At 52.9% G+C, this 26,761-nt stretch overlaps 1 protein-coding gene and 2 pseudogenes across 3 annotated transcripts; 2 read left to right on the forward strand and 1 right to left on the reverse strand.

Annotated features, from left to right (window-relative positions):
* Window positions 1-886: 886 nt before the first annotated feature.
* ZBTB47 (zinc finger and BTB domain containing 47) lies at window positions 887-13,758 on the forward strand. Of its 2 annotated transcripts, none has more exons than XM_053600680.1 (6): window positions 887-1,416; window positions 5,617-7,170; window positions 8,867-9,014; window positions 10,718-10,833; window positions 11,362-11,506; window positions 11,820-13,758. In XM_053600680.1, exons 2-6 carry the CDS (start codon window positions 5,698-5,700, stop codon window positions 12,179-12,181), a joined length of 2,244 nt encoding a protein of 747 aa, XP_053456655.1. In that variant the 5' UTR covers window positions 887-1,416; window positions 5,617-5,697; the 3' UTR covers window positions 12,182-13,758. The 2 variants fall into 2 exon arrangements, with proteins under 2 accessions (XP_053456655.1, XP_053456654.1); XM_053600679.1 differs by lacking the exon at window positions 887-1,416 and adding an exon at window positions 2,035-2,226.
* A 5,859-nt stretch (window positions 13,759-19,617) lies between these two features.
* LOC128591381 (60S ribosomal protein L7-like) lies at window positions 19,618-20,406 on the forward strand (annotated as a pseudogene).
* A 2,467-nt stretch (window positions 20,407-22,873) lies between these two features.
* LOC128592635 (prohibitin 1-like) lies at window positions 22,874-24,218 on the reverse strand (annotated as a pseudogene). The gene has a single exon (XR_008381955.1). The product of XR_008381955.1 is annotated as a prohibitin 1-like (transcript).
* Between the last annotated feature and the right edge of the window lie 2,543 nt (window positions 24,219-26,761).

Raw genomic sequence — 26,761 nt, forward strand, 5'->3', positions numbered from 1 at the left:
CCCCACCATGCCCTTCCTTCTCACCCAACCTCTGGCCCCTCTTCCCGCTTGACTGCCATAGCCAGTACCATTCCCAAAGGAGCCAGCATCACCACCTCAGTCATATCGGCCACACCCTCTCTAAGCTTTGGCTTGGAAATGGGCCCAGCTGTATTCCATGCAGCCTCTCTGTCAGGCTCCTTCCAACTTCCCATGGGGGAGGCCCCTGCCTCCCAGCCTCCCCTTGCTGATGTGTGGGACAAATCAGTAAGGCTGGGCCTCAGAGTCCTTATCCAATGGGTACACAGTCTCTCCTTTACCACCTCCCAGGCCAGTGCAAGGATCCTCTGTGAGTCAGATGAGGAAGTGGGTTGGGAGGGAAGAAGAGACAGAAGGCAGCCCTGAGGTGCTTGGTTGGTCTGAGGCATGTAAGCTGCTCTGGCATGGCCTCAGCCTGGGGCCTCTGGGAGCTGAGCCAGCTGTCTGTGTACCCGTGCAGGTGCAGGATGTCTGTAGCAGCTGCCAGAAGCCTTCCAGTTATGGGGGGGATGTCCCAGTCTGTGCCCCTTGCTCTCTGATCCCATCATTTTTCCACCAGGATCTCTCCTTTGTCCATCTGACTATGTGCTTTATTCTCTTACCCACAGCACTCTGGTCGCCATCTCTCTCTGCTTAGGAGATATTTCCTTCCTGGCTCTTGGATAGCCTTGTCTTGATGGCTTCCCCTTTCTGGGGAACCTTGCAGTATTACAAGACAATCAGGCTGTTTCGTGACATGTAACTACGACCCTAGCCTCTGTTCCATTTCCTCTCCAGGCACCCTGAACCAACACCCTGAGCAAGCCCCAGAGTTCCTGCCCACTCATGAGTAAGGTAGCATGCCCAGGGGACACTGCTTCAGCTGGGTATGGGCTTGTCAGTAAACACAAATGCACGCATGTGGGGAGGAGTGGGAGATATCAGGGTAGGACAATGTGAGAATGACCCAGGATGAGGCGGCAGTCAGCTTAGGGCAGACGTGGGGGGCACAAAAATGTATCTGAAGATGACATGATCACACCAGAGGTCTAGAGGCCTCTCTCCATGATGGTTACCGCCCAGACCTTGCCAGGCCCAGTGCCCTGTGGTCCCCACCCTGGTGCCTGCCCAGCCTGGCAGCGTTCCTCTGCAGCCTCCTGCCAGCACAGCCAGCCCCCTGCCCCCACGGGTGTCCATGCCAGAGCAGCATTCCGCAAGCCTGGCTGCATCTCCCCAGCAGAGGCTGAGCAAGGGGGCCACTCAGCAGCCGTCAGGGCACATGGCTTGAGGGGCCTGGACCACTTGGCCCCACTGCTCTGGTCCTGGGCCAGCCACCTTAAGGGACTTGGTCACTGCAGCTGTGGTGCAAGATCTTACATCGCCTGCCCTAAGTAGCCCTGTGCAGCCTGAAGCTACCAGGTAGGTACTGAGTCCACTGGAGCCAAGTCTTGGAGGCATAGACCACAATGAGCTCCGAGCCGCCCTGGGATAGGGATAAGGGATCAGACCAGTTGGGGAACCCAGACTCACCCCCAGGTCAGAGCAGCCCAGGCCAGAGGATGGGGGTGATGAGCGCGGCTGGGGTGCGGGGTTCAGTCCCTCAGCGTGGCATCGCTCAGGGGAGCGGATGGAAGCCTTTTCTGCATCAGGTTGGGGGACCGGCGCGCTCAGCTTCCTGATTTTACAGCAGCCTTCCATTCCAGGCCCACCCCACCCCCGCCCCACTCCGTAGCGCAGCTGGAGGGCACCGGGGTTTGACTCTCCGATGAACTTCCCGGAGAAAGAAGTCTTAGCGCATGAGGGTGGGGCCGGGGTCCGTCCGCCGGGATGTGAGCAGTGAGGGCCAGCTGGGGGACCCCAGCAGCCAGCGGCAGGGAGTGCTGCACCGGGACAGCGCACAGCACGCGTGTCCGCGCCCCCCGCCGGTACGCAGGGCGGCCTGGCCCTTTAAGCGTCCAGACGGCGGCCCCAGCTGACGCGCGGGCTCCAATCGGCGCCCCGCGCCCCCCGCCCGCCGCGCCGGAGGCTCTGGGGCCGCAGCTGCTCGGCGCTGGACTCGCCGCGGCCCTGCGCCTCCGCCCGCCCGGCCGCGCCCCCGGGGGCCATGGTCGCGGGGCCCTGCGCGGGGGCGGCCCCCAGCGCGGCGCTTCATGGAGCGGCCCTGGCCTGGCCGCCGGGGGCAACGCGATCCCGCGGGGCCCTGTGAGCCCCCAGCGCCACGGCACCATGGTACGCAGGGCCCTGCCTGTCCCCCCGCTTATCCGCCCACCTGCCAGCTCTGCCCTCCCAAGCGCACGGCCCACAAGCTCGGCCGGAGAGGTTGGCGAGATCTTCCCCTTCCCTCAGTCTCCCGATCTCATCTGCTGGGTCCCCGAGGGCGGGGAATGCGGCTCTCGGTGGGGAGGGGGTTAAATTCCTGGGGTGGGGGTGCCGGAGTGAGAGGCTGAGGTCTCGCTAGGCTTGGGCTGAGGGGGGCCCTCCCTCGCCCTCAGGATGGCGCCGCCCTCGGGCTGGGCGATGGGGGATTAGGGGGAGTCGAATTCCCGCCTGGGCCTTGGGCCACGTGGGCGCTGGAGCAGCTCTGCTTGGGGATTTCGGATGGCCCGGGTCAAGGGGCTGGGGGCGCTCCTACAGCTCCGGAACAAACTCCTGTGTGACCTTGGGCCAGTACTCCGCCTTCTCTGAGTCTTTTTCCCAGGGAAGGAGGGGAGAAATGAACGCAGAGATTGGCATAGACACCCCCTCCCCAAAAGGCAGAGCCTAGAGGTCATGAGCCTGTGCCCCCTTGTTTAGCTTGGTCCAACCCGCTGCTGCCCAGTGAACAAATATTGGTGTGGGAGTGAGGGGGCCACAGATGGACTCTTGATTTCATCATGAGGCCTTCCAGGGAGGCTTTGTGGCAGTGAGGCAAGGGACCCTCAGATATAGAAGACTGTGACTTGGTCAGCAGCCTCAGCAGGTGTCTCTGGCACCTGGCCAAATGCCCCACCTGACTTGAGGGAAGGGTTCAAGGGCAGGAACCCCCTGGCAACAAGAATGCCACCACCACCCTGGTCTTGGATCTTAGCTAGGCTGGGGTGGCCTGAGCTTGGGGTGTGTGGCTGCAACTGGCACAGCCATATGGGCAGGGGCATCTACAGCTTCAGGGAACTGGGGAGGCCAGCACAGCTGGTGGACACTGCATGGGAGGGGCTGGGGAAAGGGACAGCTGGACCTTGCTGAGGGGGCTGCCAGCTATGGACATGAGCAGCATCTGTGTGCCCCATGAAGGGAGTTCAGTCAGGGTACCTGGTTGTGAGGTTCTTGGGCTCCCCAAGGGCCAAGGATGGTGCTGGTGTGGCTCAGGTGCTGCCTTGGGAATGGAGCCTCTGAGATAGCATTGTCCTCTTTCCCTGACAAGGCCAGAGGTAGGAAGCCAGGCCAATCTGCACATGGGAAGGTTACCCTTTCCCTTTGGCAGGTTGGCACAGGTGAGGACTAGAGGGTGTTTCATAAAGGAAGAGAGAGCAGGTCTGAGGCCCTGTGGCCTGGGGTGGGGAAGACTGGGCTTTGGGAAGCCCCTATCCAGGGTACTTTTTCTGCCACTGTGCCTTGGATGTCCTAAGGAACCCTTGTTACAACTCAAGTTGTACCCTAACCCTCACTAACCTGCAGGTATAGGGACTCTGGAGAGAAGGCACCAAGTAGTGGGAGTAGTATTGGGGTCTGGCAAACACAGGGGTCTCTGGGTGGAAGGGTTTCTGCTTTTTAAGTCCCTAAAGACTAAGAAACCCAGCTATGTAGAGTGGTATCCAGTCCAGTAAGGAAGGGGTGGCCTTTGCAGAGCTTTGAATCCAGGGGCTCTGGACTGGGGGACCATCCCATTTTGAGCCTCAGTTTCTTCATCTGTGCAGTAGGAGTTTGTCCCAGAAGATGAGTCAGAATGAGTCAGAGGAGGGAGATGGGAGGTGCTTAGTGCCACGTCCCAGTTAGATTGGCCAGGCCTGGACAGGCCAGCAGCTTCGGGACAGAGGGGCAGCTGAGAAGCATCTCTGCTGGGGGAAAACTTAAGTGTGGTGGGAGAACTTAAGGAAGATGGTATCCATGGCCAAGGGCGAGTACAGGGTGGGTGCTGCCTAGATGCTAGGTGTAGAGGGCAGGGGCCAGGGCAGGTCTGGAAATAGGTTGCCCCTGGTGGCTCAGTGAGGCTAGTCCTGAGGGCCTGGGCAAATTCCCATTCAGGTGACTGACAAATTGAGCTTAAATACCACCACTCCACCCAGTCTGAGCCTACCCACTGCTGCCTCAGCCATAGGCTATGGATAGACAGGGCCGAAGTTTTTCCCAGGGCCTCCATGGTGGTGGTAGTGGTAGGGGAGCTGATGATTTTGTGGCCATGGGGCAAGGTATCTACCAAATGCAGGAAACTCTGACACTGCCAGGCAGGCCCTGAAGAGAGCCAGAACTTGGTGCAGCCAGGAAGGTAGTTGGTGAATATTAAACTTTTGCTATGTGCGTGGCCCTGTGCAAGGGACTGGGTAGGCGACTGAATGTGTTGCCCACCATGTGGAGCCAGGAGTGACTGAGTTGACTCATATTCTGGGTCAACATCAACAGGTGCTGGATGTGGCCCACAGGACCAATATCGTCAGACACTGAGGGCCTCCCCAGGGCTTCAGAGGCCCCAGGTGGTACAGTCTCCAAGACAGGGCCATTTGGGAGGCTCTGGGCCTGGACCATTGTTGACCTAGAGCAGTGGTTCTCAACCTGTGGGTCACAACCCCTTTGTAACAAACAATGAAAATACATGGCAGCATTAGGAAGGTTGACAACCACTGACCTAGAGGAAAAGGGTCTGGGGCAGGCCTTGGGGGCCTCCTGCCTGTAGGCATGGTAGACAGGTAATATAGCTATGCCCTTCTACCCGCACACAACCCTGTGTGAGAGGGAGTTGCTGGGGACCAAGCCAGGCAGGTGTAGGGAGAAGTTACAGGCCCTGGGCCCGGACCTCTTCAGGAATTCCTACTTCTGCAGCGCCTCACTGCTGGTGAGGTGCTGGGTCCCTGGTTGCAGTAGGCAGAAGCTGGGCTGTAAATGAGCAAGCAAGCCTGACTTCTGTTCTTGGGGTGTTTGGGCCTGGTCAGGCTTGTTTTTGCTGGTTATGTGTGAGTGAGTATGTGGGAGAGAATCCCTGGGGCTCAGGAAGTGTTGAAGGGATGCCTGTGTCCCTGCTACCGTGACCACCTAGTTCTGGTTTGCCTATTCTAAAGGTCGTGCACCCTGGGAAACCCCCATATCCCTGGCGAACCTGGATGAATGGTCACCATGGTCCCTTTTCCTTCCCCTTCCCTTTCCAGGATGACTTTTTGCAGGGGAAGAGCCAGAGGCTCAGAAAAGTTAAGTGATTGACCTGGGAGCTGATTTTTAGCCTATAAGGTCACCAGTAGAGTCTGAGCCCTATAGACAGCTGGCTTGGACTTGAATCCCAGTCCTCTGCTTCCTCATCTCAGCTCCGGTTCCTTTCCCTTGAAGTGGAGCTGAGAATGCTGATCTGTCTCCTAGGCAGGCTGGGGGGGTGGGGAGGAAGGGTTAACAGGGCCCGCTGGCCTTGACCTTTTCCTGTGCCCTCTGCCCCCACAGTTGCTGGTTGAGAAGACAACCGACTCACCGGCGGCTGAGTTCTCGCTGGTGGAGGACGTGGCGCTGCACTTTGCCTGCTTGATGGGCCGCCTGAATGAGCAGCGCCTCTTCCAGCCCGACCTCTGCGACGTGGACCTTGTGCTGGTCCCCCAGCGCAGTGTCTTTCCGGCACACAAGGGCGTGCTTGCTGCCTACAGCCAATTCTTCCACTCACTCTTCACCCAGAACAAGCAGCTGCAGCGTGTGGAGCTGTCCCTGGAGGCACTGGCACCTGGTGGCCTGCAGCAGATCCTCAACTTCATCTACACGTCCAAGCTGCTGGTCAACGCAGCCAACGTCCACGAGGTGCTCAGCGCCGCCTCATTGCTGCAGATGGCTGACATTGCCGCATCCTGCCAAGAGCTGCTGGATGCCCGCTCCCTAGGCCCACCGAGTTCTGGCACTGTGGCCCTGGCCCAGCCAGCTGCCAGCTGCACCCCAGCTGCGCCACCCTACTACTGTGACATCAAGCAGGAGGCAGACACCCCAGGCCTGCCCAAGATCTACGCCCGCGAGGGCCCTGACCCTTACTCAGTGCGTGTTGAGGACGGAGCAGGGACTGCTGGTGGCACAGTGCCTACCACCATTGGGCCAGCCCAGACATTCTTCAAGGAGGAGAAGGAAGGTGGTGTGGAGGAGGGTGGTGGGCCCCAGGCCAGCTTATGCAAGCTGGAGGGTGGGGAGGAGTTGGAGGAAGAGCTTGGGGGTTCTGGCACCTACAGCCGCCAGGAGCAGTCCCAGATCATCGTGGAGGTGAACCTCAACAACCAGACACTGCACGTGTCCACGGGGCCGGAGGGGAAGCCTGGTGCTGGGACGAGCCCAGCCACCATGGTGCTGAGCCGGGAAGATGGGCTACAGAGACACTCAGAGGATGAGGAGGAGGAGGAGGAAGAGGAGGAAGACGACGAGGAAGAGGAGGGTGGTGGCAGTGGAGGAGAGGAGGAAGAGGAAGAGGGTGGCAGTCAGGGAGAAGAGGAAGAGGAGGAGGAGGAAGGGCACAGTGAGCAGGAGGAGGAGGAAGAGGAGGAGGAAGAGGAAGGGCCCAGTGAGCAGGATCAAGAGAGCTCTGAGGAGGAGGAGGAGGGGGAGGAGGGAGAAGCCGGAGGCAGGCAGGGGTCGCCCGTTAGCCACCGCAGCAGTAGGCCTGACCCTGCTCCCCACAGCCGCATGGCCACGCGGTCTCGGGAGAATGCCCGGCGCCAGGGCAACTCTGAGCCTGAGGAGGCTGGGCAGGGCAGTGGGAAGCGACCCAAGCTGTCTGCCAGAGTGGCCTCTGCACCAGCCCGAGTGCCTCCAGCCACTGACGGGCTGGGAGCCAAGGTGAAGCTGGAGGAGAAGCAGCATCACCCATGCCAGAAATGCCCAAGAGTTTTCAACAACCGCTGGTACCTGGAGAAACACATGAATGTGACCCATAGCCGCATGCAGATTTGTGACCAGTGCGGCAAGCGCTTCCTGCTGGAGAGCGAGCTGCTGCTGCACCGGCAGACAGACTGCGAGCGCAACATCCAGGTGGGCCTCAGAGGGTGCACGGCCAGCCCTGAAATGGGCTCTAGCCACTCAGTGTCCTGCTAATCACACTGCCCAGACGGCCTGGGGTGACCAGACTTAGCCTCCAGACAGTCGGACTAGCTGGGGTGGTGAGAGCTGGGAGGATAACATCTAGGAGAGCTTCCTGGAAGAGGTGGATAGAGCTGGGCTTTGGTACATGGAGAGATGTACAAAGAGGACTGGAACAAACAGTACCTTTGGCCTGGGAACAAAGGGGTCTCATGGACTTGGGAGGATGAGAGTGTCGAGTTGTCTAAGCAAATGAGGGCAGGGGACAGCCAGCTCTGGGGAGAGATGAGTCAGATAATGTTTTAATAAATCCCCTGGGCAGCAGGAAGGCCAGCAGAGCCACTGTGTATAGTTTCAAAGGTTGTACACTGCAACAAAAGTACACCTGAAGGATGAAGGGATTTGCCCAGCATTTTCCACTTCCCACAAAGGCTCTGTATAGAGGTAGGGGGCAGCTCAGTAGGAGACAGCCCCTGCATTCAGCTTTTTGGAGATGCCATCTGGTCTGGGCCTGGAGAAAAGGGACTAGATGAGAAATTTGGGAAGAGCAGGGTCTGTTGGGCCTAAGCAGGAAAGCGGGTCTGGCTGCCAGGTCTTGGGCCAGCCTGAGTCCATTTGTGCCAGCCTAGCTTCTCAGAGTAGGGGTGGCACATAGCCAGCCGGGCTCCTCACCAGGGTGGGGGCTGTACCTTTTCTGGTCCAGGAGAAGGGGGAAAAGGTGGCAAGTAGGCGGGTGCTAATTGCCTGAGCTAATTGCTAATTGCATCACCATGTGGAGAAAGTGTTACCTAGGAGTCACCTGGTAACCTGCCCCACCCTCACATACCTGTATCCACTTGCCTGCCCACTGGGCTACCCTTTACTCTCCACCTACTTCATACCTGAACCTCCCTCCTAAAGGGAGAGAAGCTCATGACTTCGTCCAACTTGGGCCCCCAACCCAATTTCTGCCCAGGCCCTGGCCTAGACTCCAGGCTTTTGGGGGTGTCCTGCAGAAATGGATAGGACAAGTGTCAAAGACCCCAAGGTCCCTGCCACCCTTGGTTGCCTAAAGATACCTGGTTCCTCCTGCAGTTCTCAGCTAACCCCTTTGAGCCCATCCCCTTAGGGATCTACAGGGTGTCATGGCATGTGTCCAAGCAGGGGAGGCAGCAGTGATAATCTACTGATTGTCTGAGGGGCTTCTCCATGAACAGTGTGTGTGGCCTCTACGCCTGATACTGCCCTTCAGCCACTGGTCATGTCCTCTGTAGAGAGAGCATGATGCCTTAGGAAGGCCTTGTTGAAATGGGTGCAGAAGGGGTACTTCCTGGAATAGATGACCCCCAACCCTATTTAAGCCAAAGGACGAAGCCTTGGGTGTGTGGGAGGGTAAGTATTCAGAAAGTTACCATCCCCAATTCAACAGCATCAGTTCTGGCTGGTCCTTAGACATCAAGAAAACAGGTCCCAGCAGAGTTGGGGCATTATCACTGCTGCCTCCCCCTGTTTGTACCAGGTCCTTTCAGGCAACAAAGAGGTTGGAGACCTTGGGAACCATACTCCCCTCCTGTTCTCCTGGAACTGAGGCCAGAGAGGGGCAGCAGCTTGTCCAAAGTCATAAATCCTGGCTCGGGGCCCTGGGCTTAAAAGTCTTTTCACCCTACAGTGTGTGACGTGTGGCAAAGCATTCAAGAAGCTCTGGTCCCTCCATGAGCACAACAAGATTGTGCATGGTTATGCAGAAAAGAAGTTCTCATGTGAGATCTGTGAGAAGAAGTTCTATACCATGGCTCATGTGCGAAAGCACATGGTTGGTAAGTCTGGGGGATAGAGCTTGAGGACAGAGATGGGCCAGCTGCTGGCTGTACTGGGAAGGACCTTCTATCTAGGTGAATAGGAAAGATTTCACATCCAAGGGCAACGTAAAGGGGTGAGACGGCCCCTCAGCTGGGAGACTGGTTGTAGTGGCAGATGTGATCTGGATAGGCTGTAGGGCCAGGGTTACCATGTACTGTTGGGCAGGTTGCACACTGCACAAGGTGCCTGAACAAGACGGCAGGTGGGAACTAGAAATTGAGCTGACATACTATTAACCCGGCTGTGCATCCTGGCATGAGTTCATGCCCAGCCAGGGAAAAGAGCACCTTTTCCTAAATTATACAAAGTGCCATATGGGCTGGCACAGGCCCTGTCTCACTCAGTTTGATGACAGCTGTACCTCTGATTCTTTCTCACCTTTTGGCCCTCACAGGGCTTCAGGCTTCTCCGAATGCAACCTCCCCCCAGGGGTCACGCCTGGACACAGTAAGGAGGCCCCCCAAGTGTGTGTTGGCTACCCCACTGCCTTACAAAAGACCACCCACCCCCTAGGTGGGCCTGGCTGGGAGTCTTGTGTCTCTAGGGCTATTCCTTGCCTGCTCTAGGTCTGGGGCTTGAGGAAGGGGAGGCCAAGGTAGACATTAGGCCCTTGGCTGGGCCCTACTCACTTTCTTCATGGGACAGTGCTGGGACACCCCCCCAGTGTGAACTGATTGGGATCTGGGATGCTGGGTCTAGGACTCAGCTAGGAGCATGCTGGTCTGTGAGCTCAGAGGGGGGCCCTCCCTATCTCCAATTGCCTCCTCCCAGATCTTCCTTGAAGAGTTTGTTGGTTTTCACTTATCCATGGGTTCTGGAGGGGAGCACAGCTAACGTCCTCTGGATTGCTGTTTAGGGACTGAGTTGCGGTTTTATGCATGTCATCCCCTATAAAGCCACCCTTGGAGCTCAGTACCACTATTAGTCCTTTGTCCTTTTTCTTTTTTTTTAGACAGAGTCTTACTTTGTCACCCTCAGTAAAATGCTGTGGCATCACAGCTCACAGCAACCTCAAACTCTTGGACTTAAGTGATTCTCTTGCCTCAGCCTCCCGCCCCTGTAGGGTGCCTCCCTACAGGCGCCCGCGTAATATCTGGGACTACAGGCGCCCACCACAATGGCTCGCTATTTTTAGAGATGAGGTCTCACTCTGTCTCTGGCTCAGGCTGGTCTTGAACTCATGCGCTCAGGCAATCCACCCGCCTCTGCCTCCCAGAGTGCTAAGATTACATGTGTGAGCCACTGCGCCAAGCCTTATTAGTCCATTTTTATAGAATAGGATGCTGAGGTACAGAGAGCCCAAAAGGGAAGCCCCAGTGGTCAGGTCAGGATTTGAGCTGAGGCTAGTCCTCCCAGGATCCTTCCAGTCTTCCCTGAAGCTCTGGGGGCAAGGCAGCCTTGGCTGGTTCCCTTGACCAGGTCTAAAGAACTACAAGGACCTCTGTGCTTGTCTGAGCCAGACCTTCAGTGTAGGCAGGGAGACCCAGCCCTGGAAGGAAGGAGGCCTCTCCTGGGAATTAGCCCAACTCCTAGGACATAGTACAAGGTGTTCCCTGGGAGGGTGGTGGCACAGAGCTGCTCCAGGAGCCAGGGTCTGGGCCCAATGTGGAGGTGCTCAGGCAGGCCCTGAGACATGACGGCCATGGTGCCCACCCTGTAGCCCACACCAAGGACATGCCCTTCACCTGTGAAACCTGCGGGAAGTCCTTCAAGCGCAGCATGTCCCTCAAGGTGCACTCACTGCAGCACTCCGGGGAGAAGCCATTCAGATGTGAGGTGAGCTCCCTTCTCCTGTTTTGGCCTGAGGGGCCACCTGGGAGGGGGAAGGATCAGGGACAGCAGATGCTTAAAAACCATGGGTGTGGGGAAGCCGAATGCAGGGTCCAAAAAGAGAGAGGTCCACCCTCTGCATCCTATTCCCACTCCTAACCCAGCCCCACACATTCAGGGTGGGACATCTGTGTGGGCTGGAGCCATGAGACAGATTTTCTGGAGAGGTAGATTGAGGAGCACTTCAGTGGGAAGGTCAGAGATGGAGACAGCAGAGCTGCAAGTGGCAATCGGGGGGCTTCTGATGAGAAAGGGTTGAAGAGCCCTCAGGCCTCCACTGTATGGCCTGTTTCCACCTCCTAACCCCATTCCCTGCCTGGACCCTGCTGTCTGCTCCTGTGCCATGCCTGCCCCCAAAGCACCTCTGGCCCAGGAGTCCTTCCCACGTGTATCCATCCTTGAGGCCCTGCGGCAGCTGCCCCAAGGTTGCTCTTCTCCCCTGTGCCTGGGCCTCACCCCCTACCCCACCCCCAGAACTGCAACGAGCGCTTCCAGTACAAGTACCAGCTGCGGTCACACATGAGCATCCACATTGGCCACAAGCAGTTCATGTGCCAGTGGTGTGGCAAGGACTTCAACATGAAGCAGTACTTCGATGAGCACATGAAGACCCACACAGGTGCGACTGCCAGCCGGAGGGGCTCCGTGTCAGTCCCGGGACCCCTTCCCAGCCCTGTTCAGGACGCCACACCCCTTCCCAACTCCAGGCCGCGGGTTTGCCTTCCGTCTGAGGCTTGCTGCCCTCCTTCCTGCCTCCTCGGGTTGGGTGAGGCTGGCACCAGCTGACCGAGGCGGCGGTGGGGGGTGGGGGTGGCTCTGAGAGAGCCAGGGGTGGACTACCATGGTTCTGTGGGCCGAGGAGGCTGGGCCTGGGTTACGGGTTGCAATGTGGTGACCCTCCAGCCATCCCTGCCACCCCCCTCACTCCCCAGGGGAGAAGCCGTACATCTGCGAGATCTGTGGCAAGAGCTTCACCAGCCGGCCCAACATGAAACGGCACCGGCGTACACACACTGGCGAGAAGCCATACCCGTGCGACGTGTGTGGCCAGCGTTTCCGCTTCTCCAACATGCTCAAGGCCCACAAGGAGAAATGCTTCCGCGTCAGCCACCCCCTGGCCACTGATGGCCCAACCTCCACCCCAGCCCTGCCCCCAACCCAGCCTCAGGCGCACGCGCTGCCCCTGCTCCCAGGGCTACCCCAGACCCTGCCGCCCCCGCCACACCTGCCGCCCCCACCTCCGCTCTTCCCCACCACTGCCAGCGCTGGCGGAAGGATGAATGCCACCAACTAGATGCTGAGCTGCACCTGCTGGGACCTGGAACCCAGGATCCACTCCAGGAGGGACCCCACTGCTCTCCTTCCTGGGGAGGGCAGCAGCACGAGCCTGGGCCGCTGCTCCCCACCTCCAGAGGTGGCTGGATGTGCTTCGCCCGAGACCCCTACCCTGGGGGATGTGCAGGCTGGCAGCCCCCAGAGCTGGTAGAGGACACCTCACTCGCAAGTGCCCCCCCCCCCTTTCTGCAACTCTTTGAAGCCTTTACTTTTTGCGTATTTTGGAAGTGAAGGAAAAAGAAAAGAGCAAACTTTGCAGCACCCACCTCCAGGTGAGGAGGGTGCTGGAGGCAGCAGGTACAGCGGGGAAGGGAGAAGCCCAGGTGGCAGGTGTGGTGGCCAGTCGTGCTGCTGAGGCCTGAGCCAGAGGACAGGGTTGGCCAGGCCCACCCTGGATCTGCCTCAGTGGTTTATCCCCACATTCCCATGCCCCTAATTTTCTCCCTTACTCTGGAGGGTTTGGGGAGAAGTTGGGGTGCCAGCCCCCTAGAAGAGTTGTGGACCCAGTCGGGAATGCTGTGGACACCAAGGCAGGGCTTGAGACTGGACACCAGTGAGCAAGGGTGGGGAGGGTCAAGAAGCAGGGACTGAAGCCCTGGCTCTGCACCAAGCAGAGTGGGGAAGGCAGGGGCTGGTCCCCAGGGGCTTGCTTTCCCCACCCACATCCCTGCCAGCAGGCCCAAGAGTTCCCAACCTGCACCAGGCAGCACTGAGTGTCCTGAGCCCTGGAGATGTCCCCAGAAGCTGCTGGACCTCAGTGCTGTAGACCAGGCCCTGCGGAGGCAGACAGGCTGCCTCCTGCAGTACCAGCTCCTGGGGGCTGGAGTAAGGAACCCCTGAAAACCGGTTAGACTCCCAGGGGCAGGATCCAAGGAGGAAACCTGGACAAGTATTTGGGGGTTTCAAGGTGCTACCAGTGGCTATCAGTGGGGCAGGGGCAGAGCTGCTGCTCACAGAGCACCTCCGCCACTTACCAGCTTCCCTGGCCATTTATTTCACACCAGAAGGAGACGTGTGTGTCTGTGTCCGTCTCTGCTCCCCTATGGCCCATGCTAGGCCCAGCCACAACCTGCCCCTGTCTGGCTCCAGCATCCTGGTCCTCCTGGGCCTCTGCACAGGTGGGTGGGGTGCTCACAGCACTGCCGGTAAGAGGAACCCCAGGGGTCAGGGGAGCCCAGTCTGGTCCTGGTGCTTGCCCTCGTGAGGCCAGCACTAAATAGGAAACTTTTTTTTTGTCATTTAATGTCTTTATTCCTGCCTTTAATCTGGGGCAGAAGGTTCCATAAGCTACATGTTTCCTAGTTAAGCTCTTTCCTCTTGTGTTTATACAGTTTTGTTTGTTATACTCTTTGCACCTTAAACCCCCACTACTCCCCCACACTACCACCTTCCCAGCATGGCCGGGGTGGGAAGAGGCCTGGGCCCAAGGGGCATGGTTGGGGGCACTGAAACCCTCTAACCTCCCTGTGAGGCCCATGGCACTGGGGCAGGGGGCTGGGGACATTTTAATCATCAATAAATGAAGCACTTTATTCTATACAGATGTGGGCAGGTCCAAGGTGCCCAAGTGATTTGAGGTTTTATAATCCAGGCTGCACCACCCCGTTTGTTCTCTGGGCTTGGAGGGGACAGTGCCAGCTTCCCTGGCCAGGTCTGGGACTGCAGCTGGAGTAGTACAAGCCAGAGCCTACAGACATACCCTGATGTGCCCCTGCTTTTCCAGGTCAGAGAAGGCAGGAGGAAGGCTTCCTGTCTGACACCAGGCTCTTGCTTTTCTGTAGTTCTTTTCTTCCCCTGTACCCCTGATCTCTGGGCTTCCATGATGTCCTCAGGGTCCCTCCTCTTCCCCCCTTGCTATTTCTAACTTCTGGTCCCAGTGCCTGGCAGCTCATTAGAGCTGGCTCACGTTTTCCAAAAAGATCTTTCCCAATGGGCTGTAGGCAGGGACCTCTATGGTTCTCCAGCCCTTGTCACTAGCACCGGGGTCTCCCATAAGGGCTGCTGGCCTTCCTTCTGGCTCCACTGGAGCCTGAGTGGGCCTGGGGTCCCTTGTCTTCCAGTCCATAGTTTGACAAAAGTCAAAGATGGATGTAAGGAACTTGTATGAAACCCTGACCCAGAACTTGGGTTTCCTGTTCTCATACACTTCCCCTCAGGGTAGGCGAAGGGTCCAGACAGCTGGCTGGGTACTTGTGGGCTCAGCCAACCTCTCTCCTAGGAGTCCCTCTCCCCAGAAGCCTGTGTCCCTGGTGCTAAATGCTCTCTTCCCCTTGGACCAGTGTTGGGAGCACCTTTCTGGACAGCCCACAAGGACAGAAGCAATAATGGCACCTTGACAGTGCCGGTAGAGATAGGGGTTCTTGTTTTACCAGCTTTTACATCTTTTTAACTGAAAAACAAAGATTAATGCACACCCAGATGTTGGAGTGAGAGGACTGGGACATCTAACCCACTTCCCTGGGCTGGGATGTCCAGGCTCAGGACCATCACCTCCCAGGTGATCTGTTGGGGTCCCTCTGTCCAGCTGAGCTGCCTCAGCCTTTTTGTCCATAACTCAGGCCTAGAGTCTGGGCCTGCCCGCTCCCTAGCTCCCCTGGCTGGCTGGTCTCAGGGTGCGTGGCCAGAGTGACGAGGTGGGTCTCAGGCCCCAAGGACATGGTTCTGGGCGCCTCCAGTCCTGGCTCATGCTGCCATGGCTTCTGTGGTACCCTTCACAGGGTCTCGGTGGTGGCAGAATGGTCGTGCCCAAACTTCGATGTCTAGTCATGTATGGGCAACCTACATGAATGTGGGGGAGAGGGGCAGCAGGGGTATGGATGAGGAGAGTGAAGGGGAATAAAGTCAGTACAACTGCTGTCCCTTGGCCCAGCCTCTTCTTTGCACTTGGCCTGCCCTGACTATTGGCTGCAAAGATCAGATGTGGACCAGAGCAAGGCTGGTGTGTAATGTGATGACTCAGCATGCAGATCCCATGGACATCTGTGCCCTTGAGTACCCATCTCCCTCCCTTAGGGGCAGGCTGGGATTTGGGGAACACCTGGAGTCAGGAGCTAAGGCAAAGGCAGCAAAGGGCTCCAAACTGGAGCTAGGTCTTGGGTCAGACATAGAAAAGGTAGGGGTCCTGGGGCTGCTGTAGGTAAGATCCAGATGACAGTGCTTACAGGAGGCCAAGGCCTGTGCAGGGGTGGCTTCCCATGAGCACCGGAGTGTAGCCACAGACTTCCATCTATGTGCTAAGCACTGGGGATGCTGTGAAGAGAAATAAGGACTCATCCCTCCCTCAGCAAGCATGAGGTCCAAAGGGGCCAGACACCAGAGATGCTGACACAAGGAAGACAAAATCTCAGACGGATGACAGGTGGTGGCCTCCAAGGAGGGAGCAGGTGGCTCTCCTGGAGCCCTCTGGGAATTATTTCATTGCACAGGTAATATACAGTGCACTTGCTTTGTACTAGATGGAATCTTAAGCCTTGGGGACATGGTGATTGAGGCTCCTACTCTTGTGGCACTGACCTCTGAATACGAAGGGTCAGATAAGACCTCCCAGGATTGAAGGAGGGGCTGGGAGGGCTTGTTGACCAGCCAGAGAGGAGGTGCAGGTTCTTAGGGTTTTGGCATTACCTTTCTGTGTAGTCCCAATTTGACTGAAGGAGACAGGGTGTTGCTCAAGACACCCTAAAAATAAGTTTCACTGGCAGCCCTGGGGGCCTGGCTACTCTGCAGACGTCTCTGTTTCTGCAGCCTTCCTTTCCTGCTCCTCATCAGGTTTTAAGATGCCTCTTCTTCCTTTAACCCCACATTCCCTGCACCCTTTGTTCTCACAATATTTCTATCTTCCCACTCTAGAGTCTTGGGCACTACTCTTATGCTGTGGATACCAGGCACCATGGTTGGTATCTCAGAAGCATGCACTTTCTCCAAGTTTTGTCCTTTGGGACCTCGCTGCTCACTAATAACTCACATCTTGAAGCATGGCTCAGAGCAGCACACAGCCCTACTGGAGAAAGCTGTGCTTTCCTCCCTTCGAAAGCATGGAGGGGATGAGATGAGGAAGGCAGGCTCTTCTGGCTTAGTGGTGTCCTTGGGCCTACCCCACCAGTTATGTGGCTTTGTAAAACCAGGGCTGGTAAATAAGTCAGGTTAAGCTGGGTTCTGCTGCAGTAACAAACCACCTCCCAACCTCCATGGCTTAACATCTATGGCTCTGGGTAAAGCTCCAGGACAGTCATTCTCCATGTGGTGGCTCAGAATTCCAGGCTGCTTTCATTCTGTGGCACCTCCATGTCAACATGGACCTCCAAAATGACCAGAGCTGGGAAGAGACGGAGTGGAGAATGACGCCTTGGCTCTTTGGTGTTGCCATCCAGAAGTGACATAGCACTGCTATTTATATGTCATTATCCAAAGCAAGTTTTATATCCTTGCCTTGCTTCAAGGAAGCATAGAAATGTGGCCCTAGCGGGTATCTGGAAAGATTGGCAAGCAGCAATCTCCTTTCCTACTCTTGGGCTTCTGAGTCCTGGTGGACCAGGCTGCGAAATGTTCAGCTTGTGGAGCTGGCCTCTAAAGTCTCTGGAGGGTCAGTGATCAAAATAAGAGCAGCATCTCCCAAGGTTCTGCCTGGCTGGAGGTGGCATGCCTCCATTTCTACAGATGACAGCTCTGGGTCCTGTGAAAAGTGCGGAAGAGGATGGCTCCATCCTCCTGCCACACCTCCAGTGAAAGAAAAGTAGCTCAGCAGCTCCCCTCCTCCACCTCCAACTTCTTTTCTTCTCACCCCTGCCTCACACTGAAGAGAGGGTCACTGGAAAATGCTGTGGTCAAACCTGTCCCCATGGGCCTGTGGGAGGCTTGGCCTAAGACCACAGCTCCCAGTGTACTGTGGACACTTTATAGTCACTCCTTACCCCACAACTTTCTGAGGTGGCTGAGAGCCTGAGGCAATAAAGCTCAGTGAGACAAAAGTAGTTGCTTGCAGCCAGAAAGTGGTGGAGTCAGGATTTGAACCCAAGTCTATCTGTCCCAAAGCCATATTCTCTAAGCACTAAAGAAGACCACGTTCCTTCTGCTCAGCACAGAGCTGGGCATACAGTGGCATTCAGGAGAGCATGACAGGAGGTGGTGAGCCAGGGCTATACGCTACAAGTGAGAGAGCCCTCTAGCTAATTTAAGCAGAAGCAATGTAATGAAGAGGTGTTAATTAATCTCCAAGAGAAACAGAGACTCAAGCTCTGGAGTGACACGGGAACAAACCCAAACAACCATGCACTATTGCCCCCCGGGGAGGTGTGACTGCCACCCCACCTGGAAACTAATGACACTAAGGGCTACATATAAGAAGCTCTGTTTTTGCTGCTTTCCCCAAATGAATCACCCCAGGCACCCCCAGGGAACACTGCAGCCTGCATGGAACCTGCTTCTTTGCTTTCCCTTCATCAGAACTAGTCTCTAATTGGCAGATGCCAATTACATGTTTATACCGTAGCTGCAAGGCAGGCTGGGAAAGTGAGTTATGATTTCTATTTGGACAGGTAGAGCTCACCAGGCACTTCATACCCAGTCAGGAAAAAGTGTCCACTCATGTGACTGCAAAGTATAGCATACACGAACCATGATCCAGCCCTTCACAGCCTGACAGTAACATATGCCCTCTTCCACACAACAGGAACCACAGAAGGCTCTTGATTAACAACCTTCTTCATACAAATAACATTATATTCATCCTCTTCCCAAAAGGGTACACCATCATTTCTCATCCCCAATGGCACATAGCTCCAAATCCAGGATCTGCTGGTGAGAGCTGCCCCTCTTCTTGTTCAGACATGATCCCGTTTTGGTATTCTGGAATGTATGGACGCTAATGTAACCATCGCCAACCAGACCTTTATAAAATAGGATAAATGAATTGGGGGGGGGAAGAAAATTACAATATATGCATATGTTTTACCCAGTGTGATGGTTAATTTTAGGTGTTATCTTGACTGAGTGAAGGGATATGCTGATAGCTAGTAAAGCATTATTTCTGGGTGTGTCTGTGAGGGTGTTTTAGGAAGAGATTAGCATTTGAATCAATAGACTGACTAAAGATTGTTAGTGTGATCTGTTATAGCTGAATGATATAGTCCATTCATTGTCTTTTATCTCTCAGTATGGGGCAACAGAAATCATTCAAGAGGATCCCCCAGTTTTGAATGTGCTACTTTGCATTGGCACTGGGTGGTAAGAACCAGATTTGTCCTTGAATGCCAGGGCCAATCTCTAGTCTACACAAGACTGTCTCTTTTCCCCATTCTTTCAGGGGCATGGAGCCACACACCAAATGGGTAAGTGTGGTCTCAGCTTCCAACTTAATGGAAATATGATTGAATTTCCATGGAAATAGTCCTCCCTTAAAGGAAAACAGTCCTCCCTAAGGCCTCCAAATCAGCAGAGTCCAAGACCCAAAGACAAGCAGCAACATTGTGAGTGGGCCTTAGGCTTTAGGAGAGAGAAGAGTCCCTCCTAACCCTGCATCCCAGTTCTGGGACCCAGACATCCTAAGAGAAACTGCAGAGTGGTGTCATGTTTGATTCTTCCACGGACAGTGCCGGATTTCCATAGCATCAGCTGGTCCTGGGTAATGGCTAAGACCAGTGAATTCTGAGTTCTTGCCCAAAAACACAACATTGTGTGCTATAGAATCTCTGGAAAAATAGTTATTTAAAAAAATTAAAGTTTTGCTTGGACATAGTTTAAGAATCTAACTTTTTCTAGAAAGCTATTAAAAAATACTCCTGTAATTCCCTGCCTTTCCTCCCTCCCAACTTACAATAGGCAATCAGTTTCAATTCAGTTGGTATTTTTGGTTTTTAACTTTCATGCCTACAAAAAGCACACTACCATCCCTGCTTCATGGTTTTTTCAGTTTAAGACATTAGCCATTGGTTTTTTTCTTCAACACTTGCCTCACACACATACAAACACTACACACATGGTTTCTGCTCCCTCTATCTGCCAGTGTGGTTTAATTTAGAGTTAGCTGATATTCAATGTATATATTTTTGTGACTATGTAAACTCTGTTCTGAACAAAGCCACATGTTAGAATATGATTCCAAAAGGCTGGGCATGGTGGCTCACACCTGTAATCTCAGCACTCTGGGAGGCAGAGGTGGGTAGATTGCCTGAGCTCAGGAGTTCGAGACCAGCCTGAGTAAGACCAAAACCCTGTCTCTAAAAAATAACCAAGTGTTGTGGCGGGTGCCTGTAGCCCCAACTACTTGGGAGGCTGAGGCAAGAGAATTGCTTGAGCCGAAGAATTTGAGGTTGCGAGCTATGATACCACAGCACTTTACCAAGGGTGACAAAGTGAGACTCTGTATAAAAAAATATATATGCTCTTTTTCCGGCTGGAACCATGGCAGCTATTGAAGAGAAGAAAAAGAAGGTTCCTGCTGTGCCAGAAACCCCTAAGAAAAAGCGAAAGAATTTCGCAGAGCTGAAGATCAAGTGTCTGAGAAAGAAGTGTGTCCAAAAGATGCTTCGAAAGGCAAGGAGGAAGCTTATCTATGAAAAAGCTAAGCATTATCATAAAGAATATAGGCAGATGTACAGAACTGAGATTCAGATGGCTAGGATGGCAAGAAAAGCTGGCAACTTCTATGTACCTGCAGAACCAAAATTGGCATTTGTCATCAGGATCAGAGGTATCAATGGTGTGAGTCCAAAGGTCTGAAAAGTGTTGTAGCTTCTTCGCCTTCGCCAGATCTTCAATGGAACTTTTGTTAAACTCAGCAAGACTTCCATTAACATGCTGAGGATTGTAGAACCGTATATTGCATGAGGGTACCCAAATCTGAAGTCAGTAAGTGAGCTAATCTACAAGTGTGGTTATGGCAAAATCAATAAGAAACAAATTGTGTTGACTGATAACAGTTTGATTGTGTGATCTCTTGGTAAATATGGCATCATCTGCATGGAGGATCTGATTCATGAGATCTATACTGTTGGAAAATGCTTCAAAGAAGCAAATAACTTCTTGTGGCCCTTTAAGTTATCTCCACGGGGAGGGATGAAGAAAAAAACAACCCACTTTGTAGAAGGTGGAGATGCTGGTAATAGGGAAGATCAAATCAATAGGCTTATTAGAAGAATGAACTAAGGTATCTGCCCTGATTGTTTTTGTAATCTGGTCAGTTAATAAACAGTGACCGCTTTCAAATTGAAAAAAAAAAATATATATATATATATATATATTCCATTTGCATAACTTTTTACTTGTCTCTCTCTCTCTCTCTCTTTTTTTTTTTTTTTGAGACAGAGTCTCACTTTGTCACCCTCAGTAAAGTGCCATGGTGTCATAGCTCACAACCTCAAATCCTTTGGCTCAAGCAATGAATTCTCTTGCCTCAGCCTCCCAAGTAGCTGGGACTACAGGCGCCTGCCATAAGGCATGGCTATTTTTAGAGATGAGGTCTTGCTCTGGCTCAGGCTGGTCTCAAACCTGTGAGCTCAGGCAATCCACCACCCTGGCTTCCCAGAGTGCTAGGATTACAGGTGTGAGCCACTGTGCCTACCCTACTTTTGTCTCTTTTAGAACATTATTGACTTTGATTTCTGTGTGCTTATCACTGCTGTGTCCTCAACTCTGCTGTAAATGTAATCCTTCTTCCAGTATGTACAAACAGCAGAGTTCCACCTATTGCATCTTGGCACCATCTCTCCAGAACCATCCTCACTCGATTCTGGACTGGTTGAGCTGTCGGGCTCTCATCCTGGGATCTCTCCTGTCCACCTTTCTGAGTGTTTCCAAGATGGATGTCCTGTTTCCCTGAATCCTCTATCTATCTTCCTTTATCTAGGTCTGCACCCCTGATTTGGTAAAACATTGGCTAGTTTTCCACAAACACGTGGAAAGTTTGTCCAGTCTTGACAATCAGTTCCTCTCAGGCCTAGTGATGCAACAGGGAGCAGAGCCAGTGGTCATCATTGCACAGATGCAAAGCAGCCATACATGTTTAATTATTATCGTAGTCTGTCAACGGTGCAGCAAGGTGACCCCGGTGTGCACAAAATTGGAGACTTGAGAAATGCTTAACAACATCCCCCAGCCCAATGCTCCCCCTTACCACATTTTGCAGAGACTGTACATCTTTTAAGTTCATTGCAGAAATATTTTAACTTTTAGAAGGTTTATGTTTTAGTAGACTAATTTTTCCTAAGCCTAAAGTTTACCTTCTCCTCTGGACCACTTCAGGGGATTACATTTCTGGAGATCTGAACTATTTATTCTACCCTTGCACAGGAATGAGTTTGCACAGGTATAGCATTCTACTTGGAAATGATTTTCACTTAGAATTTTAGAGGTTAGTGTTTCTGTTGAGCAACCTAATGGCATTTTGATTCTTGATTCTATGTATGTGAAGGCCTTTTTTATTTTTTTCCTTAGAAGCTTTCAGGGCCTTCCCTTTGTCTCCAGTTTTGTAAAACTTCACAGTGATGTACTTGGTAGAGATTTCTTTCTTTTTTTCTTTCTTTCTTTTTTTTTTTTTTTTAGACAGAGTCTCATTATTATCACCCTTGGTAGAGTGCTGTGGTGTCACAGCTCACAGCAACCTCAAACTCTTGGGCTTAAGCGATTCTCTTGCCTCAGCATTCCAAGTAGCTGGGACTATAGGCGCCTGCCATAGTGCCCTGCTATTTTTTGGTTGTAGTTGTCATTGTTTTTTTTTTAGCAGGCCTGGGCTGTTTCAAACCTGCCAGCCCTGGTGTATGTGGCTGGCACCCTAACCACTGAGCTATGGGTGCCAAGCTGAGAGATTTCTTCTTATCCATTGTGCCAGACACTTAGTGAGCCCTTTATGTCTGGGGAACATTCTTTTTTTTTTTTTTTTTGGAAGGTCTGCGTGTCATTTATTGATAGGAGTTTACATGCATTTGTTTTATTCCCATGGTGGTTTCCTTCAAAGCACAGGCACGGAGCCCTCGAGAAGGGCAGTCTCTAAACAAGGGAGCCAGGACCTCAGGATGCACATGTCTTTGGCAGGCATGTTCGGCCCGGCAGGATGCAATCCTTCAAGCTGGAATTCCACTGGGTATTTGAGAGGGACCAAGGTGGGCGTGGGGAGGAAGTCTTCGACAGACTCACATCTCAATCTAGGCCTCCTCTCTCCCTATCCAAGTCCATCCTAGTTTTGGGACCCTGGGGGGAAGCTCAATCAGGCCCACCCACCTAAACAGGGGCAATTCTTCCATCCATGCCCTGTTTGAACACACCTGCTTCCGCTGGTTGCACGGTTAAAGAGAATCAGCCTTATGGAAAGAGACAGACCACTTCCTCTCTGACATTCCCCAGCACCTCTCTTCAGTTGTGTCGGTGTGGGAACCGCTGGAAACACTGAGGCTGTGCATTCTCAGTGGAGCTGCGTGTGCCAGCCACATCCTCAAACCTTCAGCAGATAGCACGGAGACTGCACATCTACCCAGGCTGACACTTGTGCTCCCTGGTCTACACCTGCCCTGCCCTGCCTCTGTTCTGCTAAATGCCGGTGTGTAGAATGGAGCTCCCACAGGCCTGGAACTGGGGACCCAAGGCTAGTCTGTGTAGGCACTTGGCGATTTTTGGTAGGGAAGGGGGTTAAAAAAGTAGATGGGTGTGAGAAGAATGAAAGAGCTGCATTTGATAATTAGAGATCTAAAGTGATTTTACTTTTATTTCCTTCACTGTAAGCCAATCATGAGATTTCACAGCGATTTCTGGGTGGGGGCAGAAGGGAGGTGGTGTTAATCATCATCAGGACTGTGGTCCAGTTGGCCTGAGGAGTACAGGCAGGGCAGGCCCTCACTGGGGCAGCTGGAGGAGCACAGACTGCCCCGCTGGCAGGTAGGTGATGTTCCGAGAGCGCGACAGCTGGAATGCAATGGCCTCTGCCGCCTCCAGCTTGTGGAGCTCGATCAGGCCATCACCCGCCGTGGCCAGTGAGTTGGCAATCAGCTCTGCTGCCTTGGGGTCTCCCTCAGCAGAGATGATGGCTGCCTTTTTCTGCTGCTCAGCCTTTTCACCACAAATCTGGCCCTCTCTGCTTCCTGCTGAGCCACCTGTTAGGCTTCCACTGCTTCTGTGAACTCCTTCCCGAAGGTCAGATGTGTCAAGGAAACATCATCCAGGATGAGCCCAAAGGTTGCTGCTCGCTCCGTAAGGTCATCACTCACCTGCCTGGAGACCAGCTCTCTCTGGGTCATTAGCTCTCCAGCATCAAAGCGAACCACCACCGACTTGAGGATCTCTGTGGTAATAGATGGCAGCACACGCTCATCCTAGTCCTCTCCAATGCTGGTGAAGATTCCAGGAAGCTGGGTGGCCACAGGCCGGAAGAGGATGCGCAACGTGATGTTGACATTCTGTCAATCTTTGCTACCAGAGATGACTGGCATGTTAGATGGTCGAGAGCGGCAGTCAAAGATAATTTGTTTCTGTACCCATGGGATGAGAAAGTGAGTCCCTTCCCCTACCACAATGTCCTGCACTCCACGGAATGGGTCAAAGATGACAGCTCTGTGTCCAGCATCCACATTATACAAAGCAGAGTTCACCACACCTCCTGCAATGGCTAAGGCCAGGCCAAACTTGCTGATGGACTCAAACACTTTGGCAGCCATGTTTCCTTCTGTTGGACCCACTCGCACTTGCTTCCACTCTGACCTCCACATCAACTCCCCCTGGGGAACATTCTTGAATTATGGCTTTACACAGCTTTATTATTATTATTATTTTGCAGTTTTGGCCAGGGCCAGGCTTGAACCCACCACCCCCAGTATATGGGGCCTGCGCCCTTACCCCTTGAGCCATAGGCACTGCCCTTCTCTTACGCTCTTAATAAAAGCTTAGATATTGAACTTCCCAGAAGTTTTTTACCTAGTGCTGTGGTCTAAATGTTGATGTTCCCCCAAATTCACATATTGGAAACTAAAACCCAATGCAACACGATTAAGAGGTGGGGCCTTTGGGGGAGTGGTTAAGTCATGAGGAGTTAGTGGCCCTTTTATAAGAGGCTGAAGGAGCTGCCTTGGCCTACTGCCATGTGTTTGACCCTCTGCCATGTGAAGACAATAGAAGGTGCCATACAGGAAGCAGACTGAACGCTCACCAGACAGTGAATCTCCTGGAACCTTGATCTTGGACCCCATAGCCTTCAGAACCGTGAGTAATAAATTCTATTGTTGGATGGGCAGAGTGGCTCACACCTGTGATCCCAACACTTTGGGAGGCTGAGGCAGGAAGATGGCTTGAGCCTAGGAGTTGGAGGCCAACCCGGGCAACTGAGCAGAACTCTGTCTCTACAGATAAAAAAAAAAAATTGCTGAGTGTCATGGTACATGCCTGCAGTCCTCACTACTCAAGGGTCTGAGGGGAGAGGATTGCTTGAGCCAATGAGTTTGAGGCTGCAGTAAGCTACGATGATGCCACTGCTCTCCAGCCTGGGCAATAAAGTGTAACTCTATCTCCAAAATAAAAATAAAATAAGGTAAGGTGAAGTAAAATAAAATAAAATAAGGCCATGCATGGTGGCTCATGCCTATAATCCCAGCAATCTAGGAGGCCAAGGGAGGTGGATTGCTTGAGCTCAGGAGTGTGAGACCAGCCTGAGCAAAAGCAAAATCCTGTCTCTACTAAAAATAGAAAAAATTAGCTAAAAATTACTAAAAATAACAAAAATTAGTTGCGGTGGGGACCTTTAGTCTTAGCTACTTGGGAAGCTAAGGCAGAAGGATCACTTGAGACTGGGAGTCTGAGGTTGCAGTAAGCTAGGCTGACATTACAGTACTCTGGCTTGAGCAACAAGTGAGACTCTGTCTCAAAAAAAAAGAAAAAAGTATATATGTATATTTCTATCGTTTGTATATTGGCAAGTCAAAAGTATTTTGTTATGGCAGCTCAAATAGACTAAGACAGAAATTGGTGCCCAAAAGTGGGGATGTTGTTAATAACAAATGTCTAAAAATATGAAAGCAGCTTTGGAACTGGGTAACAGGAAGAGCTGAGTTTGGAGGCGCAGGCTAGAAAAAAACCTGCATTGCCATGAAGGGACCCTAAAAGGCTATTCTGGTAAGGGCTCAGAAAGAAAAGAGGAGTACAAAGAAAGCCTCAATCTTTTTTTTTTTTTTTTTTTTTTTTGCAGTTTTTGGCCGGGGCTGGGTTTGAACCCACCACCTCCGGCATATGGGGCCAGCGCCCTACTCCTTTGAGCCACAGGCACTGCCCAAGAAAGCCTCAATCTTCTTAGAGAATATTGTTCTACAGTGCTGCACTGGGTCAGAAGCAGAACATTAGTAGAAATGTGGGTGGTAAAGCCATTCTGACCAGGTCTCAGATGGAAATGAGGAACATGTTATTGGAAACTAGAGGAAAGACCATCCTTGTTACAAAGTGGCAAGGAATTTGGCTGAACTGTATCTGTGATTCATGAAAGGAGGAACTTATGAGTGATGACATAGGATAAGAACTCTCATCCTGGTCTTTCTGCCAGGTGAGAATACAGCATGAAGGCCCTCGCCAGGTCCCACAGCTCCAGTGTGCAATGCCCTGTGTGCATGTGTGTTGGGGGTGGGAGTGGGGGGAGCCCTTGTGGCTCTGAGGCTGTACAGAGCGTTCTTAGAAATTAGGTCCTCTACAGCTCATGTCCTCCAAGTCCAGGAGGAGATGGCACCTCCCAAATGCTGCCAAGTTTCCTCCGTTTGTGAAATACTAAGACACAGATAATTTAGCCAAGTTCTTTTTTTGTGTGTGTGGTTTTTGGCAGGGGCTGGGTTTGAACCCGCCACCTCCGGCATATAGGACTGGCGCCCTACCCCTTTGAGCCACTGGCGCCCTACCACTTCAGCCAAGTTCTTTACCACTTCATAACAAGGTTGGCTTTTCCTCCAGTTTCCAGCAACATGTTCCTGTACAGCCAACACCTGTGTGAAGCTTCTTTTTTAAGGGCCTTAATCCCACTCACAAGGGAGGTGCCCTCATAGCCTAATCACCTCTTCAAGGTCCCACTCCCTAATACTGCTGCATTGGTAACACCTGAATTTGGGAAGGGCCACATTCAAAGCAGAACAGTAACATCTTGCAAAACTCTAGAACAGTGTCAGAACCAGAAGATGACATTGACACAACCCTCCAATCTTATCCATATTTCCCCAATTTTACTTGTATTCATTTGTGTGCGTATGTGTGTTTAGTTGCATGAAATTTTATCACGCATGTAGGTTCATGCATTCACAACCACAGTCAAGATACAGAATAGCTCTGTCACCACAAGGGTTCCTCTGTTGCCTTTTTAAAACTTAACTATACACAATCCCTCCTACCATCACCCACATCCCATCCCTAACCACTGGCTGTCACCAATCTGTTCTCCATTTTATTAATAAAACTTTTGTCATTTCAAAAATGTTACATTAATGCGATCATACAGTACACAAGCTTTTGGGGTTTACTTTTCTTCACTCAATCTAATTCCCTGATGATTGATCCAAGTTATTGTGTGTATCAATAGTTCATTTTTTTTTTTATT

This window comes from Nycticebus coucang, chromosome 8 (assembly GCF_027406575.1).
Source record: "Nycticebus coucang isolate mNycCou1 chromosome 8, mNycCou1.pri, whole genome shotgun sequence".
Lineage (NCBI taxonomy): Eukaryota > Metazoa > Chordata > Mammalia > Primates > Lorisidae > Nycticebus > Nycticebus coucang.

Excerpts from the sequence above, each read along its gene's own strand:
- ZBTB47 (XM_053600679.1), top strand. Across the intron at positions 10,834-11,361 it reads AGAAGCCATTCAGATGTGAG|AACTGCAACGAGCGCTTCCA; the intron begins GTGAGCTCCCTT and ends CCCCACCCCCAG. Across the intron at positions 11,507-11,819 it reads GCACATGAAGACCCACACAG|GGGAGAAGCCGTACATCTGC; the intron begins GTGCGACTGCCA and ends CTCACTCCCCAG.